The sequence below is a fragment of the Hibiscus syriacus genome, unplaced genomic scaffold, assembly GCF_006381635.1.
Source record: "Hibiscus syriacus cultivar Baekdansim isolate YM2019G1 unplaced genomic scaffold, ASM638163v2 tig00014862_pilon, whole genome shotgun sequence".
NCBI classification, from domain to species: domain Eukaryota; kingdom Viridiplantae; phylum Streptophyta; class Magnoliopsida; order Malvales; family Malvaceae; genus Hibiscus; species Hibiscus syriacus.
The window spans coordinates 454,175-471,376 of NW_024062338.1; the positions used below are offsets into that span (position 1 = coordinate 454,175).

The 17,202-nt window shown below is 33.3% G+C and overlaps 3 protein-coding genes and 1 non-coding gene across 5 annotated transcripts; 3 read left to right on the top strand and 1 right to left on the bottom strand.

Moving 5' to 3' along the window:
* Positions 1-203: 203 nt before the first annotated feature.
* On the top strand, positions 204-275 carry TRNAH-GUG. The gene has a single exon. It is a non-coding gene; the product is annotated as a tRNA-His (tRNA).
* A 3,067-nt stretch (positions 276-3,342) lies between these two features.
* On the top strand, positions 3,343-6,660 carry LOC120207516 (syntaxin-71-like). Its single transcript, XM_039206964.1, has 9 exons — positions 3,343-3,498; positions 3,699-3,824; positions 4,058-4,223; positions 4,905-4,990; positions 5,087-5,155; positions 5,249-5,293; positions 5,388-5,450; positions 5,540-5,616; positions 6,436-6,660. The coding sequence occupies exons 1-9, from the start codon at positions 3,343-3,345 to the stop codon at positions 6,449-6,451; spliced, it is 804 nt and encodes a 267-aa protein (XP_039062895.1). The 3' UTR covers positions 6,452-6,660.
* A 1,724-nt stretch (positions 6,661-8,384) lies between these two features.
* On the top strand, positions 8,385-11,940 carry LOC120207515 (dnaJ protein P58IPK homolog). The gene is made up of 9 exons (XM_039206963.1): positions 8,385-8,621; positions 9,389-9,554; positions 9,881-10,082; positions 10,165-10,325; positions 10,417-10,510; positions 10,697-10,909; positions 11,018-11,098; positions 11,214-11,432; positions 11,611-11,940. The coding sequence occupies exons 1-9, from the start codon at positions 8,489-8,491 to the stop codon at positions 11,803-11,805; spliced, it is 1,464 nt and encodes a 487-aa protein (XP_039062894.1). The 5' UTR covers positions 8,385-8,488; the 3' UTR covers positions 11,806-11,940.
* Positions 11,941-12,160: 220 nt separating this feature from the next.
* On the bottom strand, positions 12,161-15,851 carry LOC120207514. 2 transcript variants are annotated; one of them, XM_039206962.1, is made up of 8 exons: positions 15,625-15,851; positions 14,460-14,933; positions 13,817-13,988; positions 13,194-13,482; positions 12,941-13,013; positions 12,776-12,866; positions 12,624-12,703; positions 12,161-12,482 (listed from the first exon to the last, which is right to left on the bottom strand). In XM_039206962.1, the coding sequence occupies exons 1-8, from the start codon at positions 15,709-15,711 to the stop codon at positions 12,237-12,239; spliced, it is 1,512 nt and encodes a 503-aa protein (XP_039062893.1). In that variant the 5' UTR covers positions 15,712-15,851; the 3' UTR covers positions 12,161-12,236. The 2 variants fall into 2 exon arrangements, with proteins under 2 accessions (XP_039062893.1, XP_039062892.1); XM_039206961.1 differs by having other exon boundaries at positions 13,808-13,988; positions 15,625-15,850.
* Positions 15,852-17,202: the final 1,351 nt, after the last annotated feature.

The window sequence follows — 17,202 nt, forward strand, 5'->3', positions numbered from 1 at the left end:
CACGTATCGAGATCATTTTAAGATAAATAGATCATGTTCCATAACATAACATAATTTTTTTAAAGTTGGGGGTAAAAATAAAAAAAATCAAATATATCAGTGACTATAGTTGTACTTACCCTAGTTCTTGTAAAGATATCCTTTATTTAACCTATACTAGATAATTATTATTTTAGTTTTAGTTGTTTCCTAATTAGCAACCTGTGGCTGTAGTTTAGTGGTAAGAATTCCACGTTGTGGCCGTGGAGACCTGGGCTCGAATCCCAGCAGCCACACTTACAAACTTTTTATCTTCTCCCGCGTAGTTTTGTTGAAAAACATCCAAAACCACGTTTCTTCCCTTTTTGATACAAGATGACAATGACATCTAGAAGTCAACAGTCGACCAGTTTTGATTATTAGCGTTTCTAGTTTCAGAGTTGTAAATTCTAGAGCTGAATCTTTTCTTTTTAGGTACTAATATTCCATAATCACTGCTTCCTATGACACTAGTTGGAAACACAAGCATAAACCAGTTGTTCAAATTTGACAATTATCAGATATTATTACTGTAAATAATGACAAGTCATGGTTTGGTTGAACTGCGAGGGTTCCACTAATCACAGCGTTGGAATTGTTGATTTAAAAGTGCCATAAAATTTGCAAATTTTCATTCCAAATCATACTTAAAAAGATACTTGGGATTAAACATCAAAGCCTTGACAAAAATCTGCATTCCACCACGCAGACAAAGAACAAGGTGAAGGGTGGATTCCTTTTGGATATTGAAATCAGCCAACGACCTCCCATGTTCGAGCTGCTTCCCTGCTAAGACCAAACGTTGTTGGTCTGCATCAAAGATGAAACAAGAAATTTGTTTAGGAGTCAAAAGTAAATAATGAAAATCTAAAGAGTTAAATGTAATTTTATCATTATTTTTACTTTTAAGTTTATAAATTTTAAAGGGTGTAATTAAGATTTTATCATTTGTGGGTCAGAATATAATTTCATCATTATCTATGTCCAAAAACTTTATATTTCAAAAACTTTGATGAGAAGAATAAAATGTCTTCTTGCTTCAACTGCGAATAGACACTTTGTCTCTTGACAATCATTCCTTAAAAAACGAGAGATGACTCCTTTGATGTTATTTTTAAGATTGTAGATTTCTCTGCTCATATATTATTATGAAATGAAAATGTTTCTTGGGATTGTAGATTCTTTTCTTATATATTATTAGAAAAATATGGGATAGTTCTTTTTATGTTTTTTCGAGATTGTAGGTTCGTCCGCTCATAGATTTTTACAATATATGAGACGTATCATTGGACATAACGTTTTAGATCTCTTCAAATATGATCACTCACAATAACATGATAAATCTTTCCGAAGATGAACTGATTGTTACAATGTAGTACATCCCTTGTTATGCAACTTTCATGCACTTTAAATGTAGTGTTGTAATGAACCTATCGAAATACGTCTAAATGAGATATCTCCGTTAGTCCAATGTGGGATTCTTTTAATGAGATGCTTTCGTTTTCATAGTAAGAGATGCTTTACGATACTCCTCCGATGACTACATCCCGAATCTCTTCAAATACGATCACTAATAATAACGTAACAAATCCCGCTAAAAGTGAACTATTGATCACATAAATGTCCTTTCTCTATTTGTAGTGTGAGGTGCCTCTTAATAAGATGTCCATGTTAGGATGATTCACGTCTTCACCTAGATAACTTGAGATTCCTATGTAGCTTTTAAACATAATGTTATAATGAACCTATGGAACAATGAAATGCCTTTAAACATAACGTGAGAAGACTCCTAAGAGAGAACATTTGCTCAAGGAACATGAAATCTCTCTATCCAAAATTAATAAATTTCTAAAACATAAACACCGTGCTTGCAACCCCACAGAAGGAGCATCACTTGTTATTTGATCATTAGTATAATTACAGATAAATCTTAGTATTTTTAAAAAAATTATAAATGAGTCGTAATAAGACTAAGATGAGTCATAGTATTTCAAAAAAACTAAAAAATTCTCACAATCAAACACTTTTTTTAAGAAGTTAAAAAACAGAAAAAATAACTTTTAGAAAACTCTCAAATATATAAATTCAATTTTTTAAAATATATCAATAATTCAAAACAAATTATATAAACCAACAATCAGTTGGTTTAGTGGGATGAGGTAATGGATCCCTTAAGTAAAGCCAGGGTTTCAAATCCTGACGTTTGTGAATGGAACAAATTGGGTTGGGAGGGTCACCATTGTCTTTGCAGTACCTGAGCCAAATTAGTTGATTAATAAATCGAAAACTGTGGTTTTAAAAAATAATAACTCAACTTCATAAATTTATGAAAATATTCAACAAAAAAAATCCTAGAAAATGTGTAATAAATCTTAAAATAATTGGTAAAAATATATAATTTATAAAAAATGCTTACAACTTTATAAACTATCTTAAATTTAAAATCAAATATGATTAATGTGAATCCAAATTTGATTAATCATTAATCAATGTCGATCAACAATAATCAATACTAATCAATTATTTCTGACAATGAATGTGATTTTTCACCCATTAGCATATCAAACATCTAAAAATTGATTTAAAATCATGGTTAGAAAAGTGATTTTCAAACTAACTTCAAAAGTTTAAATTTCTAGTTTTTGTTGTTGGAAATAATTTTTGGAGTGAAATTATATTTTTATCTTCAATTATTTAATTTTAATTTACAATATAATATCTAAAATTTTCATTTTATCTTTTTTAAATTATTTTTTAGCATCAATATCAAATATTTAAATTTTCATTGTAATTTTTAAAAAATATTTTTTACTACATATTTTAAAATGATTTTTCAAAAGCAATATCAATATGGTCAATAAAAAACAATGATATTTTTAATATTTTTCATAAAATCAATAGTTAATGTGATGTATTGATTGTTATAAGACGAAAATGTCACATGGCACGTTTTGAGAGATGTCACATTTCTTCTGCTTTTTTTTTTTTTGATTTTGTTAAATAATAAAATGAGATGAAAAATGTTTAAGTACCAAAATAATAAAAGAAGTAAAGTTCAGGGGCTAGAAAAAGCAATAAGCCTTAAAAGAAGGTTCCAAAAGAAAAAGAAAGAAAATCCTTACCTTACAGATACAGGCTGTACTTAAGTTTCATTATCACTAGTTTTTCGACACCGTTTTACTTTCTGAATCTAAAGTTGGTGCCGTCCCCAACATTAACGGCGAAACAAAGGAATTCAAAGTCTCCCTCCTTTCTTTTCTTTTCCTCCAAACAGCTACACTAATTGGTCTGTAAACTCAAAGCTGATTTAGACAAAAAAAGAAAATGAGTGTGATCGATATATTGACAAGAGTAGATGTGATCTGCAAGAAATACGACAGATACGACGTCGAAAAGCAGCGAGACCAGAATATCTCTGGCGACGATGCCTTCGCCCGCCAATACGCCGCTATTGAAGCCGACATTGAATCCGCTCTTAAGGTAGCTCCGATCTGGCTAATGTTTTGAGCTTCTTCTTTTATTTTGGTTGAGATTTGTTAGGTTTAAGCTTGCTTTATGATTAGGTTAGTTGTGAATTTGGAGTGTCAGTCTTCTCTGCCTTTTGCTTAATTGAGACTTGTTCAGTAAGAATTAAGGTTTGTGACCTCAATTTGAATAATGTTTATTTTGATTTAATTTAGAAAGCAGAGCTCGTTTCGAAGGAGAAAAGTAAGGCGTCTGCTGTCGCTGTGAATGCTGAGATTCGTCGAACCAAGGCCCGATTGCTTGAGGAGGTCCCTAAGCTGCAGAGATTGGCTATTAAGAAGGTTAACCTTTTCCTTTTTAAAAGTTACAGGACTATATTTAAAAGTTTGTTTTAAACGTGAGCTCTTTTAAATCCTAATTCATTCTTTATGATGTTATATAGCACAAGCAGAGTCTGTATTTTATGATAATCTATTTCATTTTACACATTAAGGGGTATTGGGATTGTGTTTTTGTGGACTTGAGAATACAGTAGTTTGATTTTCAGTTTAATAATTTTGGAATTTGCTTTCAGGTTAAAGGGATTTCAACTGAAGAGATGGCTGCTCGTAATGATCTGGTCCTTGCATTGCCAGACAGGATTCAAGCTATACCTGATGGAACTGCTGCTCCTAAACAAACTGGAGGTTGGATGTCTTCAGCACCTTCAGCTTCTCGTACCGAAATTAAGTTTGACTCAGGTGATTCCTAACTTCATTAAAATCGCTTTTTTGTTTTATTGAAATTGTATATATAGAGAAGCTTCATTTTTATCTATTTACCACCTTGTTCTGTCTTGTCAATCTTTTGGTTTATCTTCCTTTATATCATTTTCAGTAAAATTGAAACCCTGATGTGTTGTTAGCTTTTCCTATTTCTTTTTGTTGTTTTGGGGAGGGTAGGTCTGGTGGAATGTTATTTTGTTTTAAGATGGCCGCTTCAATCATAAGATGAAAAGTTAGGTGAAAAATGGATCAAGAACAATGACTTGGTTCAAAGATAAACCAGAAGAATTTGGGAGATAAAGAGGCATAAATAGAAGTAATAGCCGGAAACCCAGAAAATGTAAGAGAGAGAGGCATGCGAATGCTATCTCAAATATATTTAAAACTATTGTACTTGATTTTTTTATTGCTTCAATAATAATAGAGCGAGGAGGGTGCTATTATGCATGCTCATAACTTTTAAGTATAAAACCACTCTTTTTCTTTATTATTATTATTATTATTATTAACATCTGACGGTTAGTGCTGGGAAAATTTTCAATCACAGTTTGTAATGCATTATTTATCAATAACTCTTTCTATGATCTTTGAAATTATTTTCTTGGAAGATCTTATGCTTTGTGAATTGTGATACTTACATATTCATATTTGTCATAGATGGACGATTTGATAATGAATACTTTCAAGAATCTGAGCAGTCAAGCCAATTTAGGCAGGAGTATGAAATGCGGAGAATGAAGCAGGCAAGTCAAACATATGCAGATGCTATTATTTATGATTGCATAGACCACATTAATTGAGCTATGATTAACTTCTATATCAAATTGACATCCATGCAGGACCAAGGTTTGGATATGATTTCAGAAGGTTTGGATACTTTAAAGAACATGGCTCATGATATGAATGAGGTAAAGCTGTTTTCATCGTCATATGAAACTATTCAAAATGATGTAATGTAACATTTATGGTTTCTACTTAACTGCATCCTCTGATGTGTGCAGGAATTGGATAGGCAAGTTCCTTTGATGGATGAAATTGACACCAAGGTTAACATTGTGATTTTCATGTTATTGTACATATTAGTAACCGCTTAAGGATTAGCAACTTACCCTGTACATTCTCGTCCTTACACATTTACAGGTGGACAAAGCAGCGTCTGATCTTAAGAATACGAATGTCAGACTTAAAGATACTGTCACTCAGGTGATTAGATATATCTTCATTAATTGTAGATTCTCATCCATTTTCATCTTTCTTTTCTGGATCTGGCTTTAGTTTTTGGTTCTACTCAGTTGAGGTCCAGCCGGAATTTCTGCATTGATATTGTCTTGTTGTGCATAGTTCTGGGAATTGCTGCCTATTTGTACAAGTAAGCTTCAAACTCATGGCTTTTGTAAAGAGAAAAAAAATACAAAAACTCTGCATCAGAAGTTTCTCATCTAATGCTCTAGTGATCACAAATGTGTTCCTATCATACTTGGACTCAGGTATGTGTCTGATATGGGCAATTTAAAAGAACTTTCCAACGTATTTAGAGGCCCTTGAAGTGGAGATTGATACCCTTATATTGATATCCAAATATTACCAGACATGAGTACTTCAAGGAAAGAAAGAGAGTCAGCTACATAATATTGTTTTATATAATTGAATATAAATAGACATATAGTTTCATTTTAATCGAACTCCTCATACTGTGTGCTTCAGTTATGTTTGGGGCACATGCTTGGATTTTGGTTTCTTTAAGGTTAAAATACTAAAAAGGCACTTAAACTTTGTCATATAAGGGCTTATACTGATGTTACTGATGTTACACTCAAATAAGCCCTTATACTGATGTTACACTCAAATAAGCCCTTAAGGCTTAAACTCTAGTTTGTACCTAAATGAGCCCTTAATTGCATATAAATAAGACGGACTTTCAATTATACCTCAATAAACACTTAACAGGAACCAACAAATCATTTGATATAAGTGTTTATTTAAGTAAAAATCAAAAGAATAGGAGCTTATTTGGTACGATAAAAGTATAACGGCTTATATAACTAAAGTAAAATAGTTTGAGGTCCTTTCTAATTTAGCCTTTTTTTAGGTGGAAATTCTATTGTTGGATTAACTCATTTGTTCTTGTATTTCTTTTGTTTTTATCATTGAGAAGCCGTCCTTAATCTTAAATGTTCTTCATTTGCAGTGTTCTGAAGAAATGAAGCGTTCCATCATGTGCTGCCGGCTTTTGTTGCATCGTCTTTCATCTTGAGGGGTTTTTGCTGAACTGTTCGATCTTTTCTTTCGTCATTGGTGACGGTGGCAAAATGTGAGTTTATATTTCTATATAAATTCGAGATAACCCTAAATGTTTATATATCATGTTCATGTGATAATGATATACTTCTGCTTTCATTGCTCTTATGCACTTGATCCAGATATGGGCATTTTTAACGTTATTAAAATAATCATAGAGATTCCAAATAGTTGTAGTTGCTAATATAGCACCACTATATAGCTCGTTTGTGTATTACTGCATCCAGATACGGTCAATGCTTAACGTTATTTTGGCTTACATGTGAAGTGCGGTGTTTTGGCAAGCAATGCTGTTAAGAACTAAAGTATTATTGAGGTTAGGTTAGCATGCAACCAAGGAATAAGAGGAAGTAGAAGTTAGGCTCATACCTACCAGGTAGGATCTGGGTCTAAATCGTTACAGAAAGGTGACAGTCCCTAAGAACATGAACAATTTCCTCCTCACTATGACCATATTCATGGCAAGACATCTCTGAAGTAAGGCCATGACGATAGCATTCACTATTTGTAAAGAGGCGACCCCCCTAAAATTTTCCAAATAAAGTGATAATTACGTTGAAGTCCCTCAAAGTTCCAAGCAAATGAAACTCATCAAGTGGTCTCAGTGAGAGAGTGTTATTCTTGTCAGATGTTTTGGATTCGAATAATTGCATTTGCAGGATGTATGTATGTTGTCAATGATTAAGAAATACTTTGAATATATATTATCTTTTAATCATTTCATACAATTCAAAAAAAAAAACCTAAACAAACGAACATAACCCATTCTTACGTACGGATATGTTGAATTTGATTGTACATGCCCTATTCGAGTCCCACTTACAAGTTAGTAGGTTTGGACCTGCTTCGACACTTGAGTAGGTACATTTGAAATTTGTTTAAGAAATTATTATCAAGATACCTCCTTAAGAAATCTTTGTTCCAGTCAACATCATTATGAACCTTATATTTGAGAAAATCATCATTGTCATCTACAGCTAGCATATCAACCATATTTACCATGGGTGCCATACTTGAAACCCACAAGTCATACCAAAACCAAATGGTACCATCATCTGTCACAGACCAACACATACTCTCGAGCAAGAGATGCCAAACACGACCGATATTCAAATAAATGGACATTTAGAGATTGCAATGTTGGTAAAATTATTATTGCAAAATAGGCACGTTGGCAATAATTAGAAAAAATAATTAAATAAAATACAAAAGAAATCAATTTAGCATGTTTTGGCGAAAATCATTGTCTTATAAGTGATTTTTCCCTAATTGATGTAATTATAAAATAAAGATTTCCGTTAGAGTTAACACAATACTTCTATATTTATATACGAGCGAATAAGATGGAATTAAATTAAGATTATTCTTTTCGGAAGAGGAAAAAAATGACGAGGGAAAAGATAAATATAGAAAACATATTTTTTATGTTTAAAAAAACATAAAATAAAATATTAAGAGTTAAAGTGATTTAAAAAAAATAATAAGAGTTAAAACATCTACTTTACTCGTAATAATATATATTTTTTAAACTAAAGACAACCTTAATAAATTTTGGCCCAAAAGTAAGGAAGTGTTGGATTAAGGACGTCTAGGAAAGTATTAGCTTGGGCCAGTCCCTAGTACAGAAAAATATATTCGACGACGTGTCAATCTTCTATTGGTTAGAAAATCCTACGAAGACATTGGTCCCGCCATAAAAATCCACGTGGGTTCCCTCAATTGGTTGAAACAACGTGGAATGACGTACAATTTCTCGGATCACCAATCATTTCTTCAAATCTAGAAAGACTTGACACAAATTTGTAAATTAAGCACAATTCATTTCCTTTTTACTAACAAATATTGTGAGTTTTCTAATATCCCCAAAGCAAAAAATTACCAAATTAACGTCAAGAAGGCATTCCTACGTAAATCTATTGATTCGTAGAAACCGAGGAAGAACAATGTTGAAGTGTTTGAGTTTGAGGTGGGCATTTGATTCGATGGCATGGAAAGGATTGGTCTACACAATTTTTATACTCAATTTCGTATTAATTTGTCAGCTTTTGCTTCTTCAGCCGCTCGTTTCTGCTTTGGGTTAGTCAACTATTTATTTGTGTTTTTGGTGGATTCCCATTAATTTGATGCAGGTTTGATAATTTGATCTATGGTTTTGTTGGACAAAATTAGTGGGGTTTTGATGTAAATGCGGGTTGTATAATTTCATTGATTACCTGGGTTTTGTTTGAGTATGATTAAATGAAGTTTTTGGGTCAGAGATTTTGAGAAAGTTGAAGTCTTGGAAGTGAAAGGGAAAGTTAAAGGAAAAAGCTATAGTCCATTTTTATATATGAATTGTTTGTTTTCTGTGATATCTTCTTCATTTGAATAGTCAATTAGTCATTTTGTACTTTATTTATTTCTTCTGCATTGCATTCTTCATTTATCCAACTTGTGTAGAATTGTGAATTTTGTGAAAGTCCAACCCTGTTATCCTACAGAATGAAAATCATGTTTTGGATCTTAATTAGGTCTGGACGGATGCTTTTCTCATATTTGATCGTTTTTCATCATGTTTGGTCTTTAGCCATTAACCTTCTCTGGTTGACGGAGATGGATTAGAATTATCTAATTGAATAGTTCGGCTTGAAATACCTGCATAGCCGCCCAATGTCTCTGTATTAATGCATTTTTATTTTATTTTTGTATGAGCTTTAATGTCGGAGCAACTGCATAGCTGGTGCATGCTCTTTGAATATTAGAATTGGTATTCTTGGAGTTTTAATAGTTTGATTGCAACTATTGGTTAGCAAATGCATACACTTCACTGTTTCTTTGCATAACATTTCCACTTGAATGTGAAGATGGAAACACAGGAAAAGTGGCTGAGTTATTTGAGAGAGTTTCACAGAGTATAAAAGTGAAGCGTTACAGTGAGGCACTCGATGATCTTAATGCTGCTATTGAGGCAGATCCAGCACTTTCAGAAGCATATTTACGCCGTGCATCTCTTCTGCGTCAGCTATGCCGGTACTGTTGAATAATAGGAAGTTTTGATGTGTGTGTGTGTGTATATATATATTTGTAATCTTTCATTCACCACTCTTTTTTCCCCTTTTCACTTTTCCTTAAGAATGGCAAAATTATTACGAAATATGGTTGTATTGATATATCCTAAGGTCTTTGATGCCATTTTTCTAATACTCTCGAAAATAAATGTGGAAGTGGAACAAATGTTTTTGTAAATTTTATGGTTCCTTTGCACCTTGAGTGTAAACTTTTTCCATTATTTTCTCTCACTCCATCTCACCATAACTTTTGATAGGAAAATCATATGAGGTGTTTTTTCAATGTAGATATGAGGAATCTGAGAAAAGCTACAAAAAGTTTCTGGAACTAAAACCTGGAAATTCTATTGCCGAAAAGGAACTGTCCCAGTTGCAACAGGCTCAAAGTGCTTTGGTAACAGCTTTCAGTTTACTTGAATCTGAGGACTATACGAAAGCTATTGATTATGTGGAAAAAGTTGTCCTAGTGTTTTCTCCAGCATGCTCAAAGGTAGCACAGATTTCACATTTGCATTTTATTTTTCTGAATTATAGCGATCTCTATAAACTCCAACATGCATCATTTGCTGCAGGCTAAGGTCCTAAAGGTGAAGCTGCTATTAGCAGCTAAAGATTATTCTAGTGTTATATCTGAAACTGGGTTCATTCTCAAGGAAGATGAGAATAATCTTGAGGCCTTACTCCTTCGTGGTCGTGCATACTACTATTTAGCAGATCATGATGTTGCCCAAAGGTTTGATTACGTTTTTCTTGGAAAAAAGTATTACGATGCTGTTGGGAAACATTCGAAATTGGGATATAGATATAATAAATTATCTTTCCAGGCATTACCAGAAAGGTCTTCGCCTCGACCCAGAGCACAGTGAACTGAAGAAAGCATATTTTGGATTGAAAAATTTACTGAAGAAGACTAAAAGTGTAAGCCCATCAAACATCTTGAGTTCTCCCTCCTTTTTTGTCTTGTATGAGATCAGTGTAGCCCTACAGATGCAAGGTAGTTTAGCATTGGCCGTACTTTTATGTTTTTTTAAACTTAAGAGATGCTGATATCATCCAGTATGTATCCTTATTCTGTCAAGATATTTGAACTCATGGAATGTGTAGGCCGAAGATAACGTTAATAAGGGTAAGCTGCGCCTGGCAGTTGAGGACTATAAAGCGGCACTTGCATTGGACCCAAATCATCTCGCTCATAATGTGCATCTTCACCTTGGATTGTGTAAGGTCTTGGTTAAACTCGGAAGAGGGAAGGATGCTTTAAGTAGTTGCTCTGAGGCACTCAACATTGATGGGGATCTTATTGAAGCTTTAGTACAGGTCTGCTATAGATTTTAATCATTTGATTCGCTTTGTATAACTTGCCACTTCAATAGGTTGAACATAATTTCATAATTCTCGGTGTTTAACTGCATCTGCATGTGTCAGAGGGGTGAGGCGAAGCTTTTAACAGAGGACTGGGAAGGTGCCGTTGAAGACCTAAAATCAGCAGCTGAAAAATCTCCTCAGGTTAGTCGTAGTATTTACTTCGGATGACATTTGTCTCTATTAAAATTTTCTTCCCCCTGGAAAATAGTAATCAGTTGCACATTCTGATTCACGAGAGCCAAAACTTGGTTTGCAGGATATGAATATCCGTGAAGTGCTTATGAGGGCTGAGAAAGCTTTGAAGATAAGCAAACGCAAAGACTGGTACAAAATTCTGGGTGTTTCAAAGACTGCTTCGGTTGCCGAAATAAAACGTGCATATAAGAAACTTGCTTTGCAATGGCACCCGGATAAGAATGTTGATAATAGAGAAGAAGCGGAGGCACAATTCCGAGAAATAGCTGCTGCATATGAGGTATGATGCATTAATATTGAACTTTCTTTATCATCTTTATGCTGTTTTAACTTTCAACTTCTGTTGACATAACTTTGTGATCATTAATACTTTTTAATCAATCCCATTTATTCTTTACATAAAAATGAATGAAATGTCAATAGCATATTGCGTCTAACATGTTGCTTTTCGCTTACAGGTTCTTGGAGATGAGGAAAAGAGAGCAAGGTATGACAGAGGAGAAGACATTGAAGATATGGGTATGGGCGGTGGCGGTTTCAACCCATTTGGCAGTGGTGGTGGCGGACAGCATTTCACATTTACATTTGAAGGAGGTTTTCCTGGTGGCTTTGGTGGTGGTGACGGTGGCGGTGGTTTCGGGTTCAACTTTTGATACCTTCACAAAATGGTTATAATAGTGCATTTTTCGTTTTCGAGCCCTAACACGCATATGACTAGAAGACTGACATCTTTCAAGTAACTTAAACCATTAAAATCGGTTTCTTAGATGAACAATTTATCCTCTTCACAAAGTTTTGTTCCATTTTATTTCATTTTAAAGCTTGTATTAGTTGACGATAAGGAATTGAAGAGCCTCCAGTTTCTTTAAGGGTTCAATCCAGAAAGTTAGTATTTATGGTAATTGAATGATTATTGAAACGTATTCTTGGAACTGAAATCAACAAAAAAAAAGGAGCTTTCTCCATGTAGTATTAATAAAACCAACAATAAACAAGCACGAGAAGCCTGTATAAAATGGGATGTAATATATACAGCAGAAAGTTTTCATTTTATACCATTGTTACACCTTATAGATGTGTTAATTTAATTGGCATTCCCACTTTCTAAAGCTCTCATTTCAGTTTCATTAGAGTGAGTATCCGTTTGTGGCACTGTTTCTGGTGGTCGATCCGACCGCGGTGCCTCTTGAGAACTAAGTGGTTGATTTGGTTCTGCACGCCGCGTTCTCCACACATTCGGAACTTCGTAAATAATAGAGGTTCCAAACATTGTGCCACCAAAACCAACAAATGCTGAGAGAAGAACAGAGAGAACAGCCTGTATGTGGAGCTGTAGATCACACAAAAATAACAGGATGTATTTTCAATTACACGGAAGGCTCTATATCTAACTAATGCAGGCTATAATCAAAGACTTCTAGATTCTAACTGTTCGACAAATTGCATTATCGAGAACGAGTATTTCTCTTACCAATGAGAAGAAAAGATGTGCAGAAAGTACCACCAGTGCGTATTGAATCGTAGCATAAATCCATACGTATTTTCTCCTCACTGAAAAGAGAAATGGGGCCAGTAAGACAGATAATGAAATTTACAGGAACGAGACTGTCGAAAGAAAGTTACCCATTGTTGTTGATGTCATGGATGCAAGTAGACCCAATATACAGGAGAAAGGAAGAGAGATGGCAATTGCGCCAGACTTCATTTTCGAAACCTGGGTACATAATGACTTTAGGAGCAGGTAAAAGCTCGAAAGGAAGGAAGCACTTCCGTATTAGCTAAACTTACCAGAAGCTGCTCAAGAAAACAAAAGTAAGCAAGCATACTAACAATGACAAGAATGGGAACATCCTGCCAGACCCTGCAAAAAATACCTTTATGTTACAAAATCATCGAAGGTAATGTTGAACCAAAATACATAACTTCCACAGTCTAGAGAAGTAATTTAGTATTTTACATTCCAAAGGAGTTATAAATGAAGGTAATACGGATTACAGTTATCGTTTGTAGCAAACCGCAGAGATGGACACCGTATACTTGCCTGTATATAGGACCTTCAACCCCAGTTCCTCTCATGTTATGAGCTTGAACATTTTGAACTCGTAAAAGAGTAACAGGTAGGTTTCGGACCTCTTGCTTGCACACGTCGCAAGTTTTATTACCTTTGATGCTAAACCATTTGACAGCACATTCTTGGTGGGCAAGGGCAAGTTCTCCTTTGCAGCTACATTCCATCTTGAGGGTCTCAGCACCTTCTCCCAGTTCGGTCAAACAGATTCGACAAACAGCTTCTTCTTCAGGAATATCTTCACCGCCATCATTGTTCCCATCTGAACAATAAGACTAACATAAGACATAGGTTGGTTATCACACACATAAAAACGAAATCAGAAGCTATAAAACCATCTTAGCATTCAAAGTTCATCCCAACTGCAATTCAAGCCTAACATATTATTAATAAATAATTCGAATTGCCAGCAGATGCAATAATCGAGATTTGTCCCAAAGAAAATAGAAAGCAATAGTGAAAATTTAGAGGTTTTTTCTTCCTCTGAAGTTTACATCCTTCACTCTTTCTTTAATTCTAAATTCTAATTTATTCAAAAGGAAAATCTTTCTAAGAGCAAGTAAAGAAGATCTGCCGATTAAAATTACCAGTATCACTATTGGTAATTATGTTTGATGTTGTTACAACAGTTCCCTTGACTGCTTGTGGAGTTGTAGGAATTACACGAAATACAGTGCCTAAAGAATCCAACTGTGTTATGCTTCCATCTTTGTTGAGCACAGGAACTGAACGTGAACGATGGATGGGTGGTCCGGCAGCTCCTCCTTTCTGTAAAGTGAGCAATTCTGTAAGAACCAAGTAGAAAATAGTATGACACACTGCAGGGGTAAAGGTCGAAATGCAAATTCATGCGACAATTAAATTATTGAGGCAATGAGCATAAAATTTTACTGCAGTCCTTAGAAGAGATATTGACACCAAAATTTCTCAAATTAAAGAACATAAGTCTTAAAAAGAAATTCTAAGTTCCCCGGATTATGTTCTGTATACGAAATCAAGGAACTCTTCAAACTGATAGGTGCATCAAACCTTTACATGTGTGGTTGTAGCTAGTGCATCGATACTAAGATATAAATGCATCAGATATAGATGTGAATGCCAATGAATATAATGAGCATGATGAATTGACGGCTTTGTAAAAGTACAACATAAATAGTTGTCAGTGACACAAAGGTAGTAGCTAATGCATCGATACTAATGTGTTAAAACACTTGCTGCAGAATTTAGTTGGCTAATCACCTGCCCACCATGCATGGACTCTGGGTTTGAATGCGCGGTTGGTGTACCGGGTAACGATGATGTATTTTTAGCCCTCAGTGTGAAAATCTTTGAGAGGGAAAACGTCCTCGGGATGCGAGGCTTTTCTTGTATATCTGCTGATGAGCCTCCCAGTGCTAAGATGGCAGCCTTCTCAATCTCCAAATTGGTGTTGCGGTATTTGAAACTCAACTTCGGAAGTAAGCTTTTTAAGGATGATTTACTTTTCGGTGACAAATTCACTGGAGAATCATCGAATCTGGAAAAGATAGGACTAGGCATGGGTGAAAAGTTGACTCTTTTAGGAGTAGTTGTTGGTGTTAAGGCCATATCTATTCTCACGAATTCCTCCCTTGCAGCCTCCGGACTTCTCGATGGTATCTCTAAGATAAGGTCGTCCCAACATCGGTGCTGATCAACCGGTGTCTCTTCGGTTATCTCGGTTGAATCCCCAAACTGAAAAAAGGATCAGACCATTAAGTGTAAAACAAAAGTTGAAGTGTCTAATCAATCTTCAAACGACAGAATCTTGGGCTCCTTAGCATCTTTAGTGTGACGACTAACAAAACATTACCAACTAAAATCAACATACAATCTCAAATGAAAACAAAGAGTAAACATCAATGAATAGATTTTCATTCTTTAAGACAAAATGATTGTGAATTGCAAGTTCTAATCTTTATGATTGCTTAGCGTTTGATAAAATTCCAGAAAAAGCTCTATATGCCTTGCAATTATACATTATCTTTTTCCTATAATTTGCAGACTGCAGCAAAGGCCAAACCAAGCCTCATAAAGAAACCTTTTTATGCGCCTGAAATAAAGGGGAAAATGGTTCCATAAAGTTCGTATAAATGATCTTTAGAAAGCTCAAGGTTGACGTTGAACCTCGAGGCTTAGTCCTTAAAAAGTAGCTTTTTCTTTTTTCAATCACAATAAATTAAAAGAGAGAAAAAAAATCACAAATAAAAAAAAGAAAGGAAAAGCAGGAGAAGAAATTCATGACCTTTTAAGCAATAAGGAATTCCCCGTCAAACCAGTTGAAGCAATAAACAGCTAAAGTTTCAAAATTGACCCAAAAAAAGCTATGATTTTTAACAAGCCACAAGAGGGGAAAAAACTGAAAAAAGAAACAAAAAGAAAGTACCCTTTGAAGTGGAGGATCAACAGTGTTGTTGCTGCTGCTGCTTGGTCCTTCACCATTCTTGAACACATGCTCACCTTCATTTTCCATGTTTCAGATTCAAACTCTTTTTTCAGATGATGGGCGTTTATAGTTAACTTCAAATATGGATTTCTGGCATGAAAAGAAACTGAATTTCGTAGTTATGTCTGAAGAACAGGTTGACAGAAGATAAACTGCCAGAGATTATATGAGCAACTGAGGTGGCCATCTAAGGCTAAAGAGGGACAAGGGTTTGGTATTATTTTTCAAAGTATAATATATTTTAATTTAAAATAAAAAAATTGATGTTGTTACTAATTTTTTTTTATTCATTGTTTGATGATGAAAGGGAGGCCAAGTAACAAATTTGGCTAAACGTTTTGGTAAGGTGGCTTTGTCGTTAGAATGAATTAGAATTTTATGTTAAAAGGTAAACTTTTAAAATTTCAAAAGATAACGAATATATAAAGTTTTAAATTGGTGAAAATATATAAAATAAAATTAAAATATATAATAATTTAAATTTTTAGGGAATGATTGTCTCTACTGTCCCCTCAATTCATCTCTATTTATCATAAGATTTTGATTCTACATGATGAATAATTATCTTATGCCTTAATATTTATATTATATTTAATATTATTATTTTATTATATATATATTATTCTAAAATTATGTTATATAATCTGTATATTTTAGTTTTAAATTTTTAAAATCCAAATAATCTGACAATCTTAAAGTTTAAACTAAAACCATAATCTGACAATTTAAAATTTAATTAATAAACCCTAAATTCTTAAATTCTAAGTATAACGTGGGACTCGAATAAATTAATTTGTGTAAGTAAAAGTTACATCGTTTATGTATTAAAAACAATTCTTGTATTTATTTATTTATTTATTTTATTATATTGTTATTTTATTAAAAAATATATTATATTCAAATAAATTTTGATTAGTTATATATTATATAAATTATAAAATTTTCTTGAATATTTAGTTGACTTTTAATTTTTGAGTATTTTAAAAGAATAGGTATAAATATATTTTATCTATTTTGTTTTCAATTTTAATTTTCGTAAGTTGACTTGATGTAATTTTTAAACATGCACTTGCAATTAAAGAATCAATCTTAGTGAGTATTGTATAGTTTTGTATAGTTGGCTCATATAATTTCTTTAAAATGTATTATCTAAAAAAATATGATTTTTATTTTTGAATTGCAACATTATTCTAAAGAAAATTAAAGAAAAGATATAAATTATTTTCTGTAATCCTAAATATTGTTAAATTTTATCATGCACAAGATACATTACTTTCGGTGTTAATGTTGATATATATATATATATAAATTCAGTCAATGATTAAAAAGAATATTATTCTTTTAGATATCATGAGCCTGAACAATTACCTATGTAGAGTGTATGTAAATCATTAATGACTAGGAAATATTATGAACTGATACTATATTATAATTACCACGTACTATTTAATATATATAATATTGAAATGTCAGTTTTTTTTATATAAAATAAATATATATGTTAAATGAAGTTCTTGG

What these genes read in the sequence shown, in the direction of transcription:
- LOC120207514 (XM_039206961.1), bottom strand. Translation starts at nt 15,711, where the DNA reads ATGGAAAATGAAGGTGAGCATGTGTTCAAGAATGGTGAAGGACCAAGC. An exon ending in TTGATCCTCCACTTCAAAGG is followed by an intron (nt 14,934 to 15,624) that starts GTACTTTCTTTT and finishes TCCTTTTTTCAG; the next exon opens with TTTGGGGATTCAACCGAGAT. An exon ending in CACATCTTTTCTTCTCATTG is followed by an intron (nt 12,483 to 12,623) that starts GTAAGAGAAATA and finishes TGTGATCTACAG; the next exon opens with CTCCACATACAGGCTGTTCT.
- LOC120207515 (XM_039206963.1), top strand. Translation starts at nt 8,489, where the DNA reads ATGTTGAAGTGTTTGAGTTTGAGGTGGGCATTTGATTCGATGGCATGG. An exon ending in CTTCTGCGTCAGCTATGCCG is followed by an intron (nt 9,555 to 9,880) that starts GTACTGTTGAAT and finishes TTTTCAATGTAG; the next exon opens with ATATGAGGAATCTGAGAAAA. An exon ending in TTATTGAAGCTTTAGTACAG is followed by an intron (nt 10,910 to 11,017) that starts GTCTGCTATAGA and finishes TGCATGTGTCAG; the next exon opens with AGGGGTGAGGCGAAGCTTTT.
- LOC120207516 (XM_039206964.1), top strand. Translation starts at nt 3,343, where the DNA reads ATGAGTGTGATCGATATATTGACAAGAGTAGATGTGATCTGCAAGAAA. An exon ending in ACATTGAATCCGCTCTTAAG is followed by an intron (nt 3,499 to 3,698) that starts GTAGCTCCGATC and finishes GATTTAATTTAG; the next exon opens with AAAGCAGAGCTCGTTTCGAA. An exon ending in TGGCTCATGATATGAATGAG is followed by an intron (nt 5,156 to 5,248) that starts GTAAAGCTGTTT and finishes TGATGTGTGCAG; the next exon opens with GAATTGGATAGGCAAGTTCC.